Consider the following 23,345-nt stretch of genomic DNA (forward strand, 5'->3'; position numbering starts at 1 on the left):
TCTTGGTAACACACTCCAGTCCTTCACCACCCTCCTAGTGAAATAGTTTTTCCTAATATCCAACCGAATCCTCTCCCTGTGTAGCTTCAGACCATTGCTCCTTGTTCTGCCGTCTGTCACCACTGAGAACAGTCTCTCTCCATGCTCTCTAGAGCCCCCTTTCAGGAAGCTGAAGGCTGCTATCAAATCGCTCCTCAGTCTTCTCTTCTGTAAGCTAAGTAAGCCCAAATCCCTCAGCTGCTCCTCATAGGTCATGTGCTCCAGCCCCTTAATAATTTTCATTGTCCTCTGCTGAACCTTCTCCAATGAATCCACATCCTTTCTATACTGGACACAATACTCCAGATGTGGCCTTGCCAGTTCTGAATAGAGGGAAACAATCACTTCTATAGATCCGGTGGAAATGTTTCTCCTAATGCACCCAATATGCTATTAGCCATCCTGGTTACAAGGGCACACTGTTGACTCATATCCAGCCTCTCATCCACTGTAATCCCCACATCCTTTTCTCTTGCACTGCTACTTAGCCAGTTGGTCCCCAGCCTGTAACAGTTCTTGGGATTCTTCTGTCCTAAGTGCAGGACTCTGCACTTCCCCTTGTTAAACCTCATCAGATTTCTTTTGGCCCAAGCCTCGAATCTGCCCATTGGGGTGCATTTGTTTAGGTCACTCTGGACCCTATCCCTACCCTCCAAGGTATCTACCTGACCCCCTAGTTTAAGAAATTCTTAACAAAGGGATTTGTTAACATTTGTTCGTTTATTTTTTTAATAATCTTTTAAATGGGAATTCCATCACGTATTTTTACACCCCTATAAACTGTCATCATTCACTGTTTTCACCAAAAAAGGGCTATAGTGAAACCTTAAGTATTGGTTTAGCTGTGCTAAAACTGAGCATGCCTCCACGTCTCTGTTTTTCTCTCGTTTCTGTAAGGGTTATCGAGAAGCAATCCTAGAACAGGTTCATCCTCTGTCTCATCTTCGTTAAGTCTCTTTCAACATTCACCCAGTGGTGTCGCGGCGGAGGACTGCATCTGATTTGGTGATTGTCTCTTTTCTGTGTGGTTTTAGGAGCCGCTAGCCCATTCCAGGCCCATTCCATGTTCCTGGCATATGTAAAGCCTGACCTTGCTCTAAGACAGGGGTGGCCAACCTCTTTGTATGGGGGCCTAATGGCAATATTTTACATATTCCAGGGGCCAAACACAAAACAGCCACAAACCTCCCATCCCCACTTCTCCAGGCTTAACCCCTCTCAGCCCCAAACCTGCCCCCCCTATCCCAAGTGCAGCTGGGCGGCCCCAGCAGGGGCAGACTCAGCCGCTCCCCACCCTCAGCTCTCCTTCTAACTTTCCCCACCTGCAGCCTGGGCGGCTCCCTGCCCTGCCACCACTGAAATAACGGGACTCAGTTTAATAGGCTTCACGGACAGAGCCCTCCCACCACCGGCCATGAAACCAATTACGCTGAGTTCCGTTATTTCAGCCGCAGGAGTTCAGTGAGCTGCAAGCGGCTCCTGAAAGAGACGCATGCCACTCCAGAGCCACAGGCCGCCAACCCCTCGGGACTGCCAACTGTCAGTAAATTTACTGAAAAAAATTAGCTGAAACTAAATCCGTAAAAAAATGTAGGTGTCCGTAAATTGCAGAAAAGTGCAATCAAATTTAAAAAAAACAGCAATTACTCTATAGTCATTAAATTTCTCCTGTGCTGTGCCAGCCTTTTTACTGCAGAGCAGCAGAAATTAGGCATTCGAGTTGCTTATTCAGCTCAACGGTTGAGGTGACGTATCCTGATGCACGATGTTATCGTCTACATTATCCCGCAGAGTTAGCGTCAGCGCACTGGCAACGTGACTAACTAAATGAAAGTGAGTTAAATAGCACATTGTTCTTGTGACGTATGAGCAACAACGATGAGTTCAACTTTTAGCCAGTCATGTCATCTTAATAGGTGGACGACATGGCCCCTTTTCGTCTCGAGAGACGGTGGTTAGCAGCAGTGGTGAGGATCTATGGGCAGTGTTCGATTCTGCAGCTTCTCTCGTGGCGTGCCTGTCCCATAACGGATTTTCACAGTGGACTGCAATAACCACGCCAGTCTACTTCCTAATTCTTGAGTCAGCAAGCTGTTCCTTCTCAACCAAAGTGCTTTTGCGGGGCTTGCACATGTACGATCAAAGGCTGATGGGCCCCGTCGTAGCAAGCGTCGCCAGGTATTTGGATCTGATGATGTAGATTCCCAGGATTTTGGATCGACGTTGAATTTTTTCATGGCATTTTTGCAGGTATCCATGAAACTTAGCTTTGCTCTTCCTCTTGTTCGCAACCCACATGACAGTTCACCAAAGAGGGTTTCTTTAGGAAGATGTTCGTCACCCATTCTTCTCACAGGACCATAATATAAACATTATGTCTGGAAAAATATTTGTCCAGCTGTAAATTTTTCCCATTTTGTCCGTAAATGAAATCTCTATGGGTTGGAAACTCTGCGACCCCTCCCCCCACCTGGCTACATCCCGTGCCCCACACTCACTTGGGCCAGCTTGGGTAAAATGGCATCGCTGCCATGGAAAAGGCTTCTGGCTCGCGGGCCATGTGTTGGTCACCCCAATATGCTAAGAGGAAACAGAACTTGGCAGTACTTGGTCCTGCCATGAGGGCAGGGGGCTGAACTCGATGACCTTGCAAGGGCCCTTCCAGTCCTAGCATTCTATGGGTCTATGAATTTGGTGATCTTAGCTCTTACCACTGAGGAGGGGTTCTTGATGAAACAGACAAATGCTCTAAAATACCGAGTACGTAGCAAGAAAGAAAAAGGCAGCAAGTTCTCAGTAACAGGTTGGTATGACCCTGTTGTCTTTTTCTGGCTGGTTTTCGAAACAAGGCATTTTTAAGGGAGGTGAACCATGGGGGTAGGCAAGGAGAATCTGGGGACAGTAATCAGGAAAGGTTAGAGCCACTGACTTAGATCAGGGATGTGCAAACCAGGGGAGAGGGAGGGTGAAGTTTTTTAAGGGGGGGGCACAGTATGATTAGCTGCTGGGTCTCAGGCTCATCCATCCCCTTAAAAATGCTGAAAAATGTTCCTGGTTTTAATGTCGGAGTTTTTACATTTCTAGAGCGATTAATACAGGTTTTACATGCTACACACTTGGTTCCTTACATGTGCCAGAAGGTTTTTTTTTTTTAATATGAACATAACCAAAATTTCCATCACTTTGGATGACATTAAACATGTCTGGTGGGCGGGTGCGGGGGAGGCTGCTACTTGCCAGGATGAAAAGGGGGCTTAGGAGATCCTATGCTGATGATCTGAACTGGGTGATCTGCCTTAGCCTCTAGGGACCTATGAAACTCCAAGTGTGATTTTAAACAGGTTTCGTTAATCATGTTGGGTTTAGCGCAACGCACTCCCAAGGCACTTCCATCTGTTTAGCTTAAGCCCTGCTCTGCGCACGTAGATTTTTGCCTTGGTCTCTGGATCTGGGATGGGAAGCTTTTACCGATGACATTATCCTGATGTAAACACTCGCTTAAGAGTCAGAATAGTGGGACAAAATCTGCCTTCCCAAAAAACCCAGGAAAAAATAGCGCCAGGGAAAGTGACTTTTTCCCAGAAATAATGGCAAATAGAAAAGTTTTAAAAATATTGTTGAAGTGATTCGATGCCGCGTCCAGAAAATCATTGTCTGACCTCAGAGAATGGCCCAAAATAATTCCCATAACAACCATTTTTAGAAACACACCAGCTGGGACTTTAAAACGACGTATGATGGCTAATCCACCACAGCCCTTGGGCAATTGTTACAGGATTTACTTACTCTCCCCATTAAATACTGACACCTTATTTCCAGCCTGAATTTGTCTGGCTTCCCATGCCAGCCATCGGATTCTGTTTCTCTGCTCAACAGCAGAGCCTGTAATTAAATATTTGTCACCATTTGTTACCCCCAGACCCCAGTTTAGTCGACCAAATTCTCTAGTGAAGACATTGTCCTTTCTCCCCACACCTCTAGCTGATTCATCAGGTTTTCTTTCATTTTTTCTTTCCTTTTTGTATTTTCTTCTCTCCGTTTTCAGTTAGTCTCCAGATCTGAAGTCGTGGGCCTGTCCCACCACCTCACAGATCATTTTGTTACTCTTTACCGTGCTACAGGACTGGTTTTGTTTTGAAGCAGCAAGAGAGAATGCCACGTATAGTTCATCTGGTGGGCAGAGTAGAGAGATCAAAGGCATCTTTGTGCACCTGGGAAGGGTCACGGATGCTGTGTGAGTTAAAGCAGAATAAAGTGACATGCGCATGCAGTTAGTAACAGAGAGGTACCCGCATTACTCTGTATTCTAACAAAACAAAACAAAACACATACTCACTTTCCAGAGGGGGAGCTGAGTTAGTCTGTATCTTCAAAACCAATGAGAAGTCCTGTGGCACCTTATAGACTAACAGATCATTTGGAGCATGAGCTTTTGTGGGCAAAAGCCTGCTTCGTCAGATGCATGAGTGGGGAGTTCCAGAGGAGGGTATAAATATATGGGCTCATGAAAAGGAGGGAGTCCCAGTCGAGAGGAGGGCCAGAGATGACAATGTGAGTTCAGTCACGGAGGATGTGGCCCGTTGTCAGCAGTTACTGCAGAGGTGTGAGCATCAAGAGAGGAGAAATCAAGTCAGTTCAGTCCGGGAGGATGTGGCCACTATCAGTAGGTAATGTGGAGGTGTGAACAGTGAGAGCCAGTCACTCCCAGTCTCTGTTCAATCCTTGGTTGATGGTGTCAGCTTCATAAGTGAATTGCAGCTCTGCAGTTTCTCTTTGGAGTCTGGTTTTGAAGCTTTTTGTTCGACACATTGACACTTGGTCTGAACGAGGACTGCAATTATCTCCCGCATTACAAGGACTGCTTCCCTTTCTTTGATAGGCCTAATCATCACAGGCAAGACACAAATGCCCCCCCAGCCCCCCTCACCTTCAGTCCTATGTACTTGATTTGTCAGTTTTAACTTGCTTTTTATTTTATTTTATTTTATTTTGGACTTCTGTGCTATATATTTGGGTCTGGACTGGAAATGTTATAGATCTGATGAAGTGGGTCTGTCCCATGAAAGCTCATCTAATAAATCATTGTGCTAGGTTTTAAAGTGCTACACAATGGCTGGTTTGTTGGCGTACAGACTAACACAGGGACCTCTCTGTTGCTGTTCAACACTTAGTTAGTGTTAAGCATCCCAGTTCTCGGAGCCATGGGTAAAAAGACCTCTGTTAACCAGGAAATGTGATTAACCTGAAGCCCCCATCCCCTGACGTTCCTGGATAACAGAGTGTACTGGACTCTGCTCAAAGCGGCGGGGGAGGCGAGTTTCTGACCAAAACAATTCAGCCATCCAGCAGCACTTGGCAAGCAACAGATAACGAACACAATCTTTCAGCCAACGCAAACTGGTGTTTGGCTGGAAAAAAAAGCCCATTAGCCAGAAGGGAAACTGAATACAACATCTGACCAAGTCGAGAGAAGCTGCCGCAGCTTCCAACCCCTTGAGCTCCACCAGAGCGCTCACACCCTATTGAAAAGAGCCCCACCCAGTTCCCACGCTCCTGTGCCTTAGAGGTGCCATGTGGCTACCAGATAGAACCCCGTTGAGCTGGAACCTGTTCCACAGTCTGGCCAGCAGGGGGCGATAAAGACGCTGTGGTATTAATAGGCACGGCATTGGCATGGTGGCCTCATACAGGATGCCTAAAGCGCCCCAGCTGTGTCATTGCCCTTGGTGCCCCCATGCGCAGGGAGGTCGGGGTAAACAGACCCTCCTGCCCACTGCCTCGGCCTTCCTGGATTCTGCAGTGTCTGGCAGGAGCCGGGCCCGGTGTCACGGTACCGCCGGGCAGGGGGTCCTTTGAACCAGCCATCAGCTGCTCACAAAGAACCAGCCTCCATCACAGCCCTCGGTCGCTGCCGGGCTCTGTCTGTGATCCTGCTCCGCCCCAGCACGCAGGCGGCTGAGCTCTGCGGGCCTTGTGCAGTCAAACGGCGTCTGCGGCTCCGAGGATGGAAGTGGTTTGCTGCAGCCGAAGTGCTGGGGTTTGCTCGTTGAGTAGCGTTGGACGCCCTGAGACGCCCTCATCAGGCGGGGTCGTTTCTAGCTTCAAGGCCACGACCCTCCCTGCTATCATGATCGGACCAGCCTGAAGGCACAGGAGGGTCTACCACCAAGAGGGACGGGTGCAAGTGCTGAGCGTTTGGTGGAAAGTCGATTGGGAGAAGCCGCTACTGTCTGAGATGCAACAAGTGTTTGTCATTGAACCCTTCCCACGCAGCGACCGAGATCAGGGCCCCAACAGGCCGGGCACCCCCAGACACACAGCGACCAAGATCAGGGCCCTGTCGGGCTGGGCGCCCCCAGACACAGCGACCGAGATCAGGGCCCTGTTGGGCTGGGCGCCGTGCAGACACACAGCGAGTGTGCAAATCAGAGATTCCCAGCCCATCTCCCTCCGCAACCCCACAGGAAGGGGCTGGAGCTCTCAGTGAGACAAGCCACAGGCCAGGGAGAAAGACGACAGCCCTGGGGGCAGTGGGGCAGTGCCTGGGCACCAGTCTCAGCTCACAGCCAGGGCAAAGCGGGAGGCTGATGGATTTCGCATTCAGGTGCTCGCGCTAGGGGCAGCTGCCCCAGAGGCTGCTGGGATGTGGCCGCTGGCTGAGCCAGAATTTCCCAGCCCAGGGATCAGCCCCCTCCGTGGCACCCCAGACCCGCCAGTACTGGGGGGCTTCCTGCAGTCAGTGGATTTTGGGAGGCTGCGCGCTGGGGGACTGTGCTGCAAATATTTAGACAGGGGATTAGCCAGCGGCTGCGGGGGAGAAGCCAGCAGGGATTAATTCGGCAAAGGAAATATTTACATTGAGCTCAGCACTGGCTGCCGGTGTCAGCTCCAGCACCCAGATCCCAGCAGGGTATACAGGCGGAGGGAGGGGGCGGGCCAGGGTGAGGAAGGGACAGATCAGGGCAGGGGGGCGGAGGTAACTGGGGGCACACGTGGCCTCCAGCCACACTGCTCAGACAACACCCCACAATCCTGACCCACACCCCCTCATCCCCCTCTGCCAAAGCCCCTGACTCACAGCCCCCCCATGTTATCCCAGCCCTGCCCACCCCAACACCCCTCAAGCCCAACTCGCAGCGCCCCCGCCCCCGTACTATCCCAGCCCTGGGCTCCCCTCCCCACTCCGTTGGTGCTCCTCACTCCCAACCCGCTGCCCCCCCAGCTCACCCCCCCGCAACTCTAATACAAAGGGATGACTGGGAAGCGACTCCGTTACCTTCTCTTTAACAAGGAGGACAGAGGCGTTAATTGTGAGTGTCACTAACGAGCCAGAGGCCGGACTGGGCCATTTCCTCGGGGCTGGCAGGAGCATACAAGCCTCTCCACTCCCCCTTTTGGCCTGTGCCCAGGGCTGGCGGACGGATCGCCGTCGGAGCCAAAGACCCGCCCCCCTTGTGCACCCTGAGCTGGCGTATCCCCCTGCAAGCAGCCCCCTGCAAGCAGCTTCTGCCGCCCACCCACTGCATGGGATTATGTGCCCTGTAGGCCCCATTGGGGGCACCCACACCCCTCCCTCCAGATCCCCTGCCCAACACCAAGAGGGGCGTCTCCCCTGCTTGGCCCCCATTGCTCATGCTCTGTCCAGTCTTGTACCCCTCCCACAGAGCCCCACCTCCTGCCCCCCACCGTCCTAGGCCACCTCTTCACACTTGGCTTCCCGGTTCCAGCCCTCTCCCACCGCCCCCGGCTGCACCTGTAGCAGAGGGCGGGTGAAAATGCCAGCTGCCCACCGTGCCCTGTGCCGCGCGATGCCGTGGGGCCCCCGCAGGGGCCTGGTGGTACCCTTGGCTGGTGCTCGGTGCCCGAGGCAGGGGCCTGGCAGTGCTGGTGGCTGGTGCTCGGTGCCTGTGGCAGGGTGCCCACCGCCCACATCTCAGCAGGAGAAGGTGGCAGGGACGTGGCTGCTGTTCAGCGTGCGGGGCTCCAGCCTCCGGCGCCCAGTGCAGGCCCAGCAGAGCAGCGAGCGCAGGCTGCGGAAGACGGCCTTCCGGAACAGGATGAAGATCCAGGGGTCCAGGATGGGGTTGAAGGCGCTGAAGCGGAAGGCCAGCATGTCGTCCTTCTCGTAGCCGTCGGGGGCCAGGCCACCGATGTAGGCCCGGATCTGGGGGGAGAGGGGCGGTTACAGCCACTGCCCGGGGGGCGGGGGTGAAGCTAGGAGGGTTGGGGGGAGATGGAGGCCCTTTTGGGGGACGTACAGCTCTCGGACTAGGCAGTGACCTCTCCCCCCTCCCCGCAGGCTGCCATGTGCACACAGGCTGTCCCCCAGCTGCCACATGAGGCACTCCAGTATGAGCAGAACCCAAGCACTGGGGAGAGAAACCAGGAGTCCTGACCCCCAACTCCCTGCTCTAACCACTAGCTGCCGCCCCTCCCAGAGCCAGCACTAGTCAGCTTCTGAGAAGTGGGTGGGCCTAGCTAAGGCCCCTCCTCCTGCCTAGTGGGAGGGGCTAGTGGACCCAGGCGCCAAGCGATTGGTGGGGCAACAGGTGAGAAAATGAGGCAGGGGTGCAGGTCACAGGTGTAAAACAAGGGAACCGGGGGGGCTTGGGGTGGACGCCAAGCAGAGAACCCCGCCTGCTCCTCGAAGCCGTCTAGGGAGCCACTGGACACCGCCCAGAGGAGCTCCGCCCAGGCGCGGGAGACAAGGGAGCTGCGGAAATAGGCTCCACAGCCAGGGAGCACCATCATAAGAGCAGCTAGACTGGGTCAGAGCAAAGGTCCAGGTCACCCAATGTCCTGTCTTGTAACAGTGGGCAATGCCAGGTACCCCAGAGAGTGATCCCTCTCCACCGGCCTTTCCCAGCTCCTGGCAAACAGAGGCGAGGGCTCCCGTTCCCACAGAGCACAGCTAACAGCCACTCCTGGACCCAACCTCTGCACAGGTAGCTTTTCCGAACCCTGTTATAGCCTGAGTCTTTTCAACCTCCTCCGGCGAGGAGTCCCACAGGTTGAGAGGGCTCTGCGTGATGAACAACTTCCCAGTGCTTGTTTTAAACCCACTACCTATTCATTTCATCAGGTGACCCCCTAGCTCGTGTGTGATGGGACGGAGAAACTTACTCTTCAGTATTCACTTTCTCAGCACCGGTCACAAATTTATAGGCCTCCGTCAGCTGCCTGCCAAGGAGTTTCTCTCCCAAGCGGAAAAGTCCCAGTTCTGGTCATCTCTCCTCATGGCCCACCCTTTCCAAACCCCGGATCGTTTTGGCCGCCCTTCTCTGAACTTCTTCCAGTGCCCAGATAGCTTTTTTGAGACAAGGTGACCACCTCTGCTCGCAGGGTCCAAGCTGCGGGAGGCCCCACAGATTTACACAGATTCTATCTATCTCGATCCCCTTCTTAATAATTCTCAACACTGCCCACGAAAGCTCATGCTTCAAAATGTCTGTTCGTCTATAAGGGGCCACAGGACTTCTCGTTGTCTCCCAACACTCTCTTTGCTTTTTTGACAGCCGCTGCACACTGAGCAGACGTTTTCAGGGGGACCAGCAGGCAGGTTCCCAGCTGTCCCCTCCCCGCCCCTCAGGGGTGCCGACGTGCTCAGGTTCTCTCTCTGCTCTCTCACTGTGACTGTGAAACTGTGGGACCGGGTCACCCTCCGGTGACGGGCTCCCCCAAGGACACATGGTTTGGGGGGGGGGGCACAGGGACAGCCCACATCACACCCCACCTCCCCGTACTCACTGTGAACCAGCATCTTCGCATGAGTACCGGGGCAGTCCTGTCCCTCCCCCACAGCGACACAGCCCAGAGGTGCGATCCCTCCTCCGCCGTGTCGCCCCAGGGGACAGGGAGGGGCCCTGGGTGGGAGAGGGTAGGGCTGGAGGGGGAGGGGCCTGGGGGGGAGGGGGCGGGGCAGGGGCTTGGGTGAGAAAGCGGTGGAGTAGGGGCAGAGCAGGCGTGGGGTAGGGGCCCCTACCCCACCAATTCCTCACCCAAGCCCCTCCCCTTCCAGCCCCTGCCCCGCCCACTTCCACCCAGCCCCTACCCCTCCAGGCCCTGCCCTGCCCTCTCCTACCCAGGGCCCCTCCCCATCCCTGTCCCTGGGCCCCCCCACCATGTATCTCCCACACATCACCTATGGATCAGGTCTCCCTCTCATATTTTCCATCCGTGGGTGGAATGAATTTTGTTATGTGCACCAAGGCATGGGCGGCTGTGCACCACCAATGAAAACACAGGCTGCCGGCTGCGGGCGCTTTGCTATCAGCTGGGCGGCATCTGAATCTCTCCTCAGCGGCCGCCCAAGCACTCAGCTTACAGGGGACACTGGCCCCAGGCTGGGGTAGGGAGGGCAGCCTGCCATCAGGGACACAGGGTGGCTGGAGCCAGTGCTCTGGGCCTGGGGAGAGGCGCACCACCTACCCACCACTCCTCCGCAGGCAGGGTGGGCTGGGCCATGCGCTGGCCTCCCTGAGCCCGCAGCTCACCCACTGCCCATGTCTCGTGACCTGCCTTGCAGGGGGAGTGCCTGCTCAGCGGGTTATCCACCCCCTAAATCTTCATCAGAGCCCCCGCATCCCAGGAGAGACTCCCCCAGCCTCGAAGCGCAGCTGCCAATGACTATCTCCACACCTGCCATGCGACAACACCCCTACCCGGGGCTTGCACCCTCCCTGCCGGCTCTGATCCAGGAGCCGAAGCAGAGAGGGGGCAGACGTGAGCAGCCCCTGTCCGCCAAGCGCCTGGCGGGGGCAGACGGGCTGTACAGAGCGTAGGCTAAATCAGCCCCAGCGAGCAGGGAAACTGAGGCACAGGACGGCTGCAACTCTCCCATACCTCCACCAGGGCCACTGAGCCATGCTGCCTCCTGAGGTTACACACTTGTGCCCTGCCCCCTTGCTGGCTCAGGCGAGGCTCCACAGCAGCTTTGGGGTAAGTGGAGGGTGCAGACAGCCCCTACCAGGCAATGATGGGATAACCTAAGCCTCCCCGTTCACATCAGACCCCTCATTATTCATGGCCTCGCCCATCTGCGTATTAACCCAATGCAGCTGGGCTCCCCCTCTCAGCCAGACACCCTCCCTGGGGACCAGGCCTGGGGAGTTGCCAAGGCTTTTCCCCGTAGCGTTGTCAGATCCGGGAGAAGAGAAATCAGCCATGGACGTGGAATCTTGACTTTCCCGTCGGTTCACCTCTCTGGCTCCCACGTCCCCCCTGTTTAGCCACGTGGTTTCTCTGGGGGCCTTTGCTTGCTTCAGCCCATTGCATAACGAATTTTGCAAGAGTTAAATCAGCAATTGGGTAAAGAACCGTTTCACAATAGCTTTGCACAGGCACTGACTCATTTTTCCCAAGGGATGCTCCACCCGGAGGCCTTGCCCCTGCCCCAGGCCCCACCCCTTCTCCCCTGAGGCCCCGCCCTACCACAGGCCCCACCCCCTCTCCACCAGGAGGTCCCACCCCTACCCCTAGGCCCCACCCCCTCTCCATCGCAAGGCCCGCTGGCCCCTTCCTCAAAGGCCCACTCTTTCTCCAGCTCATCCTGCCCCACCCCCGAGACCCCACCTTCACTTTGTCTCTACCTGCCCTGCTCCGCCTCTTCCCCCAAGGCCCTGCCCTATCCCTATTTGTCCCTGTCCTGAGACCACGCCCTTGCTCCACCTATTCATGACAGCACCCCACCCCCTCCCTGGAAGCCCCACCCACCTGCCACTCATTCCTCTCAGCCCTCCCCCAGCACCTCCCACCAGGTACCCAACAGCTGATCTAACCCAGCCCACGGAACAGCTGATGGGTGGCCAAGCCCTGCCCATCCCACAGCTGTGGCTGGTGGAAGCTGGTCACCCCCAGGTTTTTCCCCATGGGTGTTGCAGCCCCCAGACATGCACGGAATCAGCGCCGCCAGACGGGAGGGTTGGCGAAAGACTCGCGGTGTAATAGGTTAACAAGACACTTGGTGAAAGTGGAGCTCAGCAGGACGGAAGCTTCGCCGCATAAACGAGGGGAGACCTGCTGGGAAAGGAGGGAGACGAGAAGACTCCAGAGAGGATGAAGACAAAGGAGAAGACACAGACCCAGCCCAAGATCAGAGCTGCTAGAATCCCCTGCACCACCGGCATGTGCAGCAGCTGGGACCCGCACCACAGGCTGAACCTCCCTGGTCCGGCAACATCCATGGTCCAGTGGCCGAGGACAGGAGCCGGCTGGGGGTCTGGCAGTGGGGAAGCAGGGAGCTGAGCCAGCTTGGCAGCACGTGGAACTGGTCCCGTGGCCAGGGAGCCAGCTGGGGCCAGGAGCAGAGCTGGGCCAGCAGCCCATGGACAGGGAGCCCCATCCCATGGTCATGGCTGTGGGTTTCAGTTAGCTTGGTGGCTATGCATGGAGCCTGGCCAGGAGGCTGGCAGCAGAGGGTCAGGTCTGGGGATGCCAGACGAGGGGGATCCAACCTGTAGACAGACCTAGCCCAGCCAAGAAGGGAGTCAGCCTGTGTGGCTGGAGCTGGTGAGCCCCATCTGCTGTGCATGTTCCACTCGGTGATTGTTCGTTCGAGGCGGAGAAGCCATGGCCACCAAAGATGGAGGAAGGTCGGTGTCGTGGCCGGCGCCATCCCTGCTGGGGCTGCAGGACCGATCACACTGCCTGAGGCTCCTTCACTGGAAGAGGCTGTGCATGCTCATGGATGCCCTGGCCCCAGGAGCTGGGGAAGCGGAGAGGTGTCTCTACTACACCTGGAGCCCACAGAGCGGTAAGGGTGGGACGCCCTGGAGCAGGTGGAGAACGGTGCAAACTTGGGGGCTGCCAGCACCCAGCAGGGAGAGGAAGCCGAGGCAGCAACTCTGTGGGAGCTCCGGGCCCGGAGCACCCGGGAGAAAAAACAGTGGGTGCTCGGTACCCACCAGCGGGCCCCACCCACCAGCTGCCCCCCGCAGCACCATCCACCACGGTTCCCCTCATTTTAACATCCAAGGGCAGAACCATCACCCTGGGAAGTGGGCGGGTCTAAACTAAGGCCCCGCCCCCAGCCTAGCAGTGGGGAGCCACTGGATCCCCCTGGGGCCAACTGGTTGCTTGGGTCAACGGATAAGAAAACGGGGTCTGGGGGGCAGGTCACAGGTTTATAATGAGGGAACCAGAGGGGGACCCCAGACAGCGCCCACTGCTCCGCGAAGCCATCTAGGGAACCAGTGCACGTCACCCAGAGGAGCCCTTCCCGGATGTGCAAGGCAAGGGGGAAGCAGCAACAGACCCCACCGTCACAGAGCACAGCCCGGCCAGCGTGCTCCCCCGGGTGCCATCAATGCCACCTCAGCCAGGGCCAGAAGGAGGCTGCCAAGGCAGTCCTCCAACTTCGGGGGCCACCAGCTAGAAACCAGCCCATGCAGCCACATCAGGGCCACATCCTGGGAGAGGAAACAGCCTCATCAAGGGAGGAGAAAGGCCCAGGGTCTGGAGGAAGAAGATTACTGCCCTGGGGCCATAAACCCTCATCAGGAAGAGGAAACAGGCAAACTCAGCCCTTATCTCCAGGTCCCTTTCAGGCACCCAGCCCAGCGCGACAGCTGCTTTCCCCACTGGAAGGGAGAGTGACCGAAAAGCGTCTGGGGGTGTGCCCCCTCCCAGGGTGCCTTGCTTCACCCCAGCGAGGGCTCTGGCCCATTGAGTCCCAAGGAGCTGCCAATGTAGTCCATGATCTACAAACACCACCAGAGCCATCAGGACAGAGGAGTGAGCAGAAGGAAACAAAGGATCCTCAGGGTGAGGCACAAGAGGAGCTCAGAGGGGGTTGATTACAGGCTGTAAATATCTCCCTGGGGAGAATCGAACACCTGAAGGCCGAACACGGTGAAATGGCTGGGGCCAAAGCGAGACAAATTTAGACTGGGAACAAAGTGCACATCTGGAGCAGGGAGGTGCACAATCCCCAGGGGACAGTCTCTGCGTGGAGTCTTGCCAGCAAAATCGGGTGACTAGCTCGCCCACCAGATATGGGCTGTATGGAGGAAATGGCTGAGCGGGACTCTCAAGAGATGAATGTCAAATGCTATGAAAGTTCTGGCTGAAGCCCAGAAGGGAGCCCAGATCCTCCAGTCCCAGTCGATGTTCCTGCTGACTTTTTCCCTCCCTGGGCAGAATGATTTTTGTTCTGTGCACCAAGGCATGTGCAGAGGTGCACCTCCCATAAAAACACAGGCTGCCGGCGGCGGGCGTTCTGCTAATCAGCTGGGCAGCACCTGAATCTCTCCTGGGTGGCTGCCCAAGTGCTCAGCTTACTGGGAACACTGGGCAAAGTCCGCTCTAGCTTTGAACTCTGTCACTCCAGGTGCCTTGAAGCCACCTCCCTGCAATCCTGCTTTTCTAAGAGTCATAGAATCATGAGAGAGAGAAAGGTGGAGGGACGCTGGGCTGTAACTGCAGGGACTGACCCAGGACTGAGGGCCTGACCCTGGTAGGACCACGCCCACAGCGCCAAGCTGTCTCAGCTGCCTTAGGAGCCTGGACCTCTCCCTTCAGCACAGGAACGATGACACTTACTGTACAATCCCTCGTGCTCATTGGGTTCTTTCCATCAGCAGATCACAGAGCGCTTTACAATGGTGGGGGGGGGGGCAGAACTCTTATCCCCATTGCACAGATGAGGAAACTGAGGCTGTAACTGCAAGTCCATCATTGCAGCCAGGCCAGCTGTCGGGCTCCTTGCAGGGTTCCCCTCTGTGCTCAGCTTACAGGTAACGCTGGTCACAGCCACTCTTCACCCCCCTCCTCCCTGCACCGACCTATCAGGGATCACAGATATTTGCAAACCCAACCTTTGCAGCAGGGCATGTGGTTCTGTCCAGCGTGCCCTCAGTGTTCTCTGCATCTTTCTGTCTGACGGCCTGCCTTAAGGTTGTCTGGTCTTTGGGCCTGCCTTACTGTCCTGGGTTTACACAGCTGCTGTGGCAACGGTGGCCTGGTCCCTGCCCAGGAGGGGGCCTAGGTGCTACCATAATACACATTGTAGCAATAAAAATATGCAGCTCCTGGCACCATGGGGTCCACATTTGGGGCACCGAAGCATTACCATAATACACCTACTATCAATCAAAATGCACAGCCCCTGGCACAGCGCAGCCCTGGGCACTACAGCAATCCACACAACCAATAACAATCTCTTATGGTCAGGTTCATTTTTTTCAGTCCTTCTGTCAAGCTGACAGCCCCGGGACGCCGGCTGGAGAGAATGAACCTGTGACCTTAGGGGCTAAAGCCACGTGCTGGAGCTAAAACCGTCTGGCTAGGTGGATAGAGCAGAGACTTCATTCTCCCTTGCCAGTGGTCTCAGTGCCTCTGGGTTTACACGTCCATCAGTCTATCAGCATCCTTCTGGAAGTCGGGACAACAGAACCAGGCCTGGCTGGTCAACATCCCAGGCTCCTGGATAAGAGACCTTAACACCAGGTGCCTCGCTAATTCAACAGTGCCCGGCCAACCGCAGGGGAGATCGTTCCTATTCATCCCCAGCCAAGTTCTTAAGTAGGGGCAGACTGTAAATAAACATCCCCCTGTGCAATCGTGGGCGAGGACCCAGAGGGCGTGACACGGAACTGGCCAGAAACGGCCTCTCGAGTGTGCTGAAACCAGCCGATTTCTCACAGCGTGGGTGGAGGGAAAAACAATTCCAACCACAAAAGAGGAGAAGTGGTGAGAAAAGGATCTCTGGGCTGGGGGGAAGGGAGTAATGGTCCCTCCAGTTTTTCCTGTCCGTGGGCAGAATAAATTTTGTCCTGTGCGCCGAAGCCTGTACAGATGTGTACCACCCATTGAAGCACATGCTGCCGGCTGGGGGCGCTCTGCTCCTGCGCGGGGAGGCAGCTGAATCTCTTTGCACGTCTTCCATCTGTAATAGCAGTAGTCAGCCTCTTCCACTCCTACCTCTTGGGGTGCTGGCCAATGACGACCATCTCTCAGCATCCCGTCCTGGGCGATGCTTTCCAGGTCTGAGCAGCCCTATCCTGGAATGGCCCCACTGAAGACAGAGGACATAGACCCGTGTAAAGCAGGAGGGGCCTGATTCTCTTCTCCTGAAAGTGGGCCTGATTCTCTTCTCCCGAAAGTGCAGCTCAGGAGTACCTGCACTGAAACCCGGTGTGAGTCAGGAGTTAACCCACTGCAGTTCAAGCAGCTGCCTCGGTACGATCCCACTGAAATCAGTGGTGTGGCCGGTTCAGGTCTCTGGACACCTGCCCCGTAAGCAGCTCCTGTCCTGTGTAAGGAAGAGGACGATTCCCGCCCTGGGAAGTGCCTGTGATTGATGGCGAAAGAGGAACAGCTTCCGGAGCAGTCGATCACTATCAGATCAGTTGGCGTTAGCCTCCCTTGGTCAGCTGCTGCCCTCCGTCACCCGGAGTAAAACACGAGGACCCCCAAGAAACCACCAACGCTGGCATGATGCAGAAGAGGAGTGAGATCAGAATCAGGCCCAGGGACTGTTGACAGCAGCAGCCAGAGGATATGGCCAAGTGTAACTTACACCAACGTGCACGTGCAAGGGGAGTGCAGCTTGCACTCCAGGGCAGAAGGGAAGCAAGGACGACCACCAGAAGGAGGAATTGATTTAAGTGGCACTGGCACAGACACACACATCCCCCGTACACCCTTCCAGTGCTGGTGCATGTGCACGCAGGAGAACACAAACGTGTGCACGCACACTCACACGGGGGCTGTATTTCTTCTCTGCCGTGCCCCTTGCACATCAGTGCAAAACAAGTGTGAGAAGTTGCCCACTCGTCCCAGGGTTCTCTTGTTGCCCATCCCTGGCCCCAGTGTGCAAGGCAGGAGAGTCATGCCAGCAAACTCAGCTCAGCTGAGTTACCACCCTGTGTTCCCAACAAAGGGGCTGATTTTCTGAGTGTAACGGTGCCGCCGGCAAGAGGGGAGCCCTGCTTTGCACCTGTGGGAGCAAAGGGCGAATCGGAGCGTGACTCCCCTGTTGCTCACCCTGCTGGCGTGGAAGAGAAGCTCTGGAAGCCCAGATGAGCCCCGACCCAGGCCCTGTGCTCCTGTCCCTCTCTCGTCGCAGGCTCAGCCTGGAAATGCAAGAAGAGAAACCATGAAACTGGAGGCTTGGTTGTAATTAGAGTCCCAGGAGGAGAACTGAGCCCAAGGAGGAAAGAGTGAATCATGCGGGCAGAGACAGGCAGAGGGGGCGTTCCGGACACGCCAAGCAAACAGTGAGGGGGCAGAGCACAGGAGGGGACCTGATCTCATTATTCCCTGGACCAGACTGAGGGCCATTGGCACAGCTCGGATGGGGCTGTGGCTGATTTACACCGGCTGGTGATCAGGCCTGCCATGGGGTTGCTGCATGCCAGATCAGCCAGAAGGGTAATATTGAAAGAGGTGGAGGAAACATGGGGAGGCAACAGGCCCAAGCCACTATCAGCGCTGATGGTCGATAAGCGTGATAAAGCAGGGAGGGCTGGGAAGGAGGAGGAAGGTGTCAGAAGCTGCATTCAGAGACGCCCCACAGCAGCTTGCACTCAAGGTGCCCTGCAGGGGCGTCCGCAGACTTTGACAAGCTGCCAGGACCACAGCAAACACGGTCACCAACCCACAGCTCCTTATCGAGGAGCTGCTGCAGCCGGTCAGACCAGACCGGCTTCTAAAGCCAAGAGATCCAGTGCCTGAGCTACAGGGAACTCACCTCAGCTAGGCGCAGTACACGCACTAGGACCCATAGGCAAAGAGTTTCCATTTCATACACTTGGAGGCAACAGCGATCCCTCTTTCACGCGTAGGACTGCAGTCCTTTGTATTCATGTGCCACCCGTCAGTACAGAGCCCTCACTCACTCTGGGAAGGCCCGGGGGCTTCACTCCTGTTTTATAAATGAGGGAGGCGAGGCAGGGCATGGCAAGGGGAGTGACCCACCGAAACCAGGAAGAGATCACAGGAGGCCTGGCTCCCAGTGGCCCCTGCTCTCACCACTACACCCTACTCTCCTCCCAGAGCTGGGGACAGAACCCAGAAGTCCCGGCTCACACCCTCCTTGCTCTCACCACTAGGCAGTACTGCTCTCGCACAGCCAGGGCTAGAACCCCCGCCTGCTCTGTACGTACTAGACCAGAGTTCGTCACTTCCTAGGCACCACTCCACATGGGGTTACCAGAAGAGCCCAAAGGCAAGGGAGGGGTGTCAGGACAGGAAGCCCCATGGGTGTGCAGGGCACCCCTCATCCCAGGCTGTCTAGGTTCAGCTCCCTGCACGAGGGGACACTGTCACTGTGGTTTGGCCCAGAAGCCTCTCCCCACGACAGCAAGGGGCCCTGGGCCCCACCCACCAGCTCACATTGCCACCGCATGGGCAGCCCGGCCCAGCCCGCCCCCACGGCTGCTCTGGGGTACCCGCAGCGCCTGTGGTGTGTGTGCAACAGTAAAGGTCACAAGTATTCTGCCTGGCCACTTGTGCACTGAAGCTCCCTGCTGGGTCGCGACAGGCCAGCGAAGACGGGAGCCACCATTCCAGCCCAGCTGCACAAACACCCCGCCCAGCGCGGAGCTCCCTGCAAGCCAGACTCCTCGTCTGTCCGCCCACCCCCCGGTTTGCTTCTGCAACTGTTCAACCCTGAGAAGAGCAGGATTCGAAGCCCTGTTGCGGGTGGACAACAGCACCAGAGCTCTGGCACCAGCGCTCGTTCACACATCCATGTGCAACGGGGCCAGTACAGCAGGGCTCTGGCACCAGCACTCGCTCACACATCCACGTGCAACAGGGCCAGTACAGCAGGGCTCTGGCATCAGCGCTCGTTCACACATCCATGTGCAACGGGGCCAGTACAGCAGGGCTCTGGCACCAGCACTCGCTCACACATCCACGTGCAACGGGGCCAGTACAGCAGGGCTCTGGCACCAGCACTCGCTCACACATCCACGTGCAACGGGGCCAGTACAGCAGGGCTCTGGCACCAGCACTCGCTCACACATCCACGTGCAACAGGGCCAGTACAGCAGGGCTCTGGCACCAGCACTCGCTCACACATCCACATGCAATGGGGCCAGTACAGCAGGGCTCTGGCACCAGCACACACAACTGGATCCAGCCTACAAGATCCAGCTCTGCAGCCTCCTCCATGAGCACAACCCCATTCCCAGGAAAGAGAAGCCGCAGCCGCGAAGCTGTCAGTGCAGTCGGCCAGGCCTTAAAGGCCCCGTGCAGGAGCTGAGAGAGAACCGCAGGCTCAGCCCCATGGCCCCTCCGAACTGTCACAGCCCAGCCACCCCTCACCTGCAGGGGGGCAATAAACACTTCCCATCTGTGCCCAGAGCCCCAAGGTCTGCCTGAGGCTGCAGGCAGCCAGAGCCTCTGGCTCCAAGCCGGGGGGGATATCTCTAGTATCAATGAGCTCAACTCTGCAGTCTAACGAAGCCACTCCAATGGGCCCAAGCAACCTGGGCTGCCTCCGTTTCAGGGGCTGCCCTCTCCCGCAGCTCCTCAACCGCTGACATGTGGAAAATCTGAATTCAAGGCATCCTCCTTCCACCATATCGCCTCCCAGCAGACAGAAAACATAGCAAGAGACAGGCCCAGGCTGAGGTGTGCATAGGGCTGGGCAAACCCAGGCAGTATGGCAAACTGGAGGGATGTGCAGAAGGATGGATGGGTGTGCCTGGGGATAATTACAGTGTTAACCGGCTACCATGTCCCGCCCCAGAAGTGGCTGCATTGCAGCCCGAGTCTGGGCTCCACTTCCCTCCATCCAGAATCCGTCAGCTCATGGAGGGGAACTGCTGCCTCTCAGCTGGGGGACGGATGGACACGGGCTGGCAGGGGCTCCCTCAGGGCATCCACTCAGTTTTCTCATCCCCTTCTTTCCTCTCTCCAGTGCCCTGAGGCCCTGCAGCAGAGAACCAACAGCCACACACACACAATCCCCTCTCTGGACCCACTCCCCCAAGCCTACAGCCTCCCTCACACACACACACACACACAGAGCCCCATCCAGGAACTACAACATCCCTGACACGCCCGACCGCCAGGGATCCACACCCCCAAGCAGCTGCTTGCATCCCTGACAGACACCCACCACCCCCTGCCTGGCCCCAAACCTATGGCACCCCTGACAACCCCCATAACAGATCCAGAAGGCGTCACACTCTCTGATCACCTACCCCATGGACCCATCTGCAGGAGCCCACAGCACCCCTACCCGCCCTTTCCCCTGCAATGCAGCCCCACCCCGCACCCCAGCAGCCTATAGCTCTACTCCCAGCCACTGAGTCTGCCCCTGCAAAGCCCCCCCAACAGCCCTGCCCAGAAGCCGCCAGCTTCCCTGACCTCCACTAGCTCCAGCACCCTGGGCCAGCTGAGCGTTGTACTTAGGGACTGACAGTGGAAAAGTCAGGGCAAGGGCGGACCTGGGGCCAGCAGCGCCTGGGAACTGGGTCCAGCTGTGTTTGTCTTGGCCCTGGGTCCCACCCCGAGCCCAGCTCCCACAGGGATGCTCAGTGCAGCTCGAAGCCTGGCCAGCTGGGAAGGGACCAGCCCCTCTCCCTGCAGAGGGAGCAGATGGGGTGAGGGGCTTCCTAGCGAGTGCTAGCCTGGTGAGCCAGGATCCTCTGTCCTGGCCAGGAGTCCTTATCCAGCCACTCATGGTCCCCTTGCGCCCCCATCTCCCAAACCACCCAGAGTCTCCCCAGCTCCCCTGGGGGGTCACCGTCTCCCCACACTCCCAACCGGCATTCCCTATAAGCTGAGCACTTAGGCTGCGGCCCAGGGAGAGATTCAAACACCGCCCAGCTGATCAGCAGAGCACCCACAGCCTGGGTTTGCATCAGTGATGCGTATCTCAGTGCACACAACCAAAATGATGGGAACTGATTTAGCTCTAACCACTCGCAAGAGATCCGGGCGCCCCGTGGACGGTTCTCTGAAAACATCCACCCCCATGCTGCAGCTGCCGAAAAGGCAAAGAGAATGGCAGGCGTCATTCAAACAGGAATCGAGAGTAAGACAGAGAGTATCTTCTCGCCTCTCTGTAAACCCACAGGACGCCCACATCTCGAATGCTGCGTGCAGATGTGGTCGCCTCATCTGCAAAGAGATACCTCTTGGCGTTCGGCCAGGTCAGAAAACAGCAACCGAAAGGGTGAGGGGTTTGGAATGGGAGCCAGGGGGAGGGGAAGGATTACCCAGACGGGGTCTTTTCAGCTCAGAAAAAAGAAGACAAAGTGGGCAGGTGATAGAGGTCTATACAATCGTGACTGGTGCAGAGAAAGTGAATGAGGACAAGTTATTGAGTTGGTCCCATCAGACAAGAACTAGGGGGTTACCCAGTGAGGTTAATGGGCAGCAGGTTTAAAACCAGCACAAGGGAGTTTTTCTTCACACAGCGCCCAGTCGGCCTGTGGGACTCCTGGCCAGAGGAGGCTGGGAAGGCCAGGGCGTAAACTAGATCAAGAACTGGGAAAGTTCAGGGAGGCTGGGGCCATGACTGGCCGTTAGCCGGGATGGGTAGGAACAGGGTCAGAGGTTGGAAATGGGTGACAGGAGGGGGATGGCTTTCCCGATTCCCTGTTCGGTTCACTCCCTCTGGGGCACCTGGCCTTGGCCACTGTCAGCAGACAGGTTACTGGGCTGGATGGACCTTTGGTCTGACCCAGTCTGGCCGTTCTTACATTCCACACATGGATGGAAAGAATAGAGGGAACATTGCTCCCACCTCCTCTCCCTGCGTCCTCAGCTATTGACCCACAGCCCCCCCCGAAACCCTGGGGCTCACACTCTCCATTGCTCTCCAGGGTCCCAGGGGTTCAAAGCCCCCTTCCAAGCCCACCTCCGTGATCCCGGCCGGCACTCACCGTGAGGGGCAGGGAGCAGATGACGAAGATGATGGTCATGAGGGCGAGCAGCACAAGGTGGTCCACCTCCTCCTCCCCTTTGGCAAACCAGGTCTTCCGGTGGCGCTGGGTGGGCGCCAGGGACCCGCGCCGGGCCTGCTGCTGGCGGTACATCTGGCAGAGGCTGACGCTGACGGAGCCGTTGCAGAGGAAGATGGCCAGGATGAGCAGGGCCATGAGGGTAGCGTAGCTGAGGGAGAAGGCGGCGGTGCCCGGCTGGCCGGCTGCCATCTCCACAAAGCACCAGGTGCCAGGGCAGTACTGCTTGTGGCGGCCCACGCCCAGGACGGGCAGGCTGCAGAAGAGGGCGCTGGAGACGTAGATGGCCGGCAGCGCCAACTTGGCCCAGCTGCGCCCGTTGTGCTGGGAGTAGAAGTAGGGGTAGCTGATGGCCAGGCAGCGCTCCACCGCCATGGCGCAGAGGATGAGCATGGAGGCCAGGCCGAAGAAGGTCATGGCGAAGGCGAAGAGCTGGCACAGGCCTCGCCCGCCATGCGCCAGGCCCAGGAGGGAGGCATTGCGGGCGTAGCTGACGAAGACCACGGGGCTGAGGAAGCAGGTGCCCAGCAGGTCGGTGGCGGCCAGGCCGGTCACCAGGATGCAGAAGGCCGAGGACTTGGTGCGCAGCTCCTTGCGGTGCACGCCCAGGATGGCCAGGGCCACGAGGTTGCCCACCACGCCGGCAGAGAACATCAAGGAGCTCAGCACTGGGCTGCCGTCCACCCGCAGCTGGCTGGTGTTGGCACACAAGTCGGCCAGGGCCGAGCTCTCCTGCTGGGGGAGCATGGGCTGGGGGCGGGGACTTTCCTAGCTTGGGAAGGGGAATGGGCTCTAGTGGGTTACAGCAGGGGTGGGCTGGAGGCCAGGGCTCCCGGGCTTCTAACTCTGGTGCTAGGAGAAGAGCAGAGTCTAGTGGCTAGAGGGGGGTGGGTGCTCAGATTCTGCGGTTCTTTCCCTGGTGCTGGGAGGGGAGCAGAGTCTAGTGGTTAGAGGGGGCTGGGTGCTCAGATTCTGCGCTTCTTTCCCTGGTGCTGGGAGGGGAAAAGGGTCTAGTGGTTAGAGGGGGGTGGGTGCTCAGGTTCTGCGGTTCTTTCCCTGGTGCTGGGAGGGGAGCAGAGTCTAGTGGCTAGAGGGGGCTGGGTGCTCAGGTTCTGCGGTTCTTTCCCTGGTGCTGGGAGGGGAGCAGAGTCTAGTGGCTAGAGGGGGCTGGGTGCTCAGGTTCTGCGGTTCTTTCCCTGGTGCTGGGAGGGGAGCAGAGTCTAGTGGCTAGAGGGGGCTGGGTGCTCAGGTTCTGCGGTTCTTTCCCTGGTGCTGGGAGGGGAGCAGAGTCTAGTGGCTAGAGGGGGCTGGGTGCTCAGGTTCTGCGGTTCTTTCCCTGGTGCTGGGAGGGGAGCAGAGTCTAGTGGCTAGAGGGGGCTGGGTGCT

At 57.2% G+C, this 23,345-nt stretch overlaps 1 protein-coding gene across 2 annotated transcripts; it reads right to left on the reverse strand.

Annotated features, from left to right (window-relative positions):
* Positions 1-665: 665 nt before the first annotated feature.
* PTGIR (prostaglandin I2 receptor) lies at positions 666-23,068 on the reverse strand. 2 transcript variants are annotated; one of them, XR_012648511.1, is made up of 3 exons: positions 21,882-23,068; positions 7,882-8,203; positions 666-2,417 (listed from the first exon to the last, which is right to left on the reverse strand). XR_012648511.1 is itself a non-coding variant. In XM_075016894.1 (2 exons), exons 1-2 carry the CDS (start codon positions 22,704-22,706, stop codon positions 7,973-7,975), a joined length of 1,056 nt encoding a protein of 351 aa, XP_074872995.1. In that variant the 5' UTR covers positions 22,707-23,068; the 3' UTR covers positions 7,747-7,972. The 2 variants fall into 2 exon arrangements, 1 of the variants encoding a protein (XP_074872995.1); XM_075016894.1 differs by lacking the exon at positions 666-2,417 and having other exon boundaries at positions 7,747-8,203.
* Positions 23,069-23,345: the final 277 nt, after the last annotated feature.

This window comes from Carettochelys insculpta, chromosome 22 (genome assembly GCF_033958435.1).
Source record: "Carettochelys insculpta isolate YL-2023 chromosome 22, ASM3395843v1, whole genome shotgun sequence".
Taxonomy (NCBI): domain Eukaryota; kingdom Metazoa; phylum Chordata; order Testudines; family Carettochelyidae; genus Carettochelys; species Carettochelys insculpta.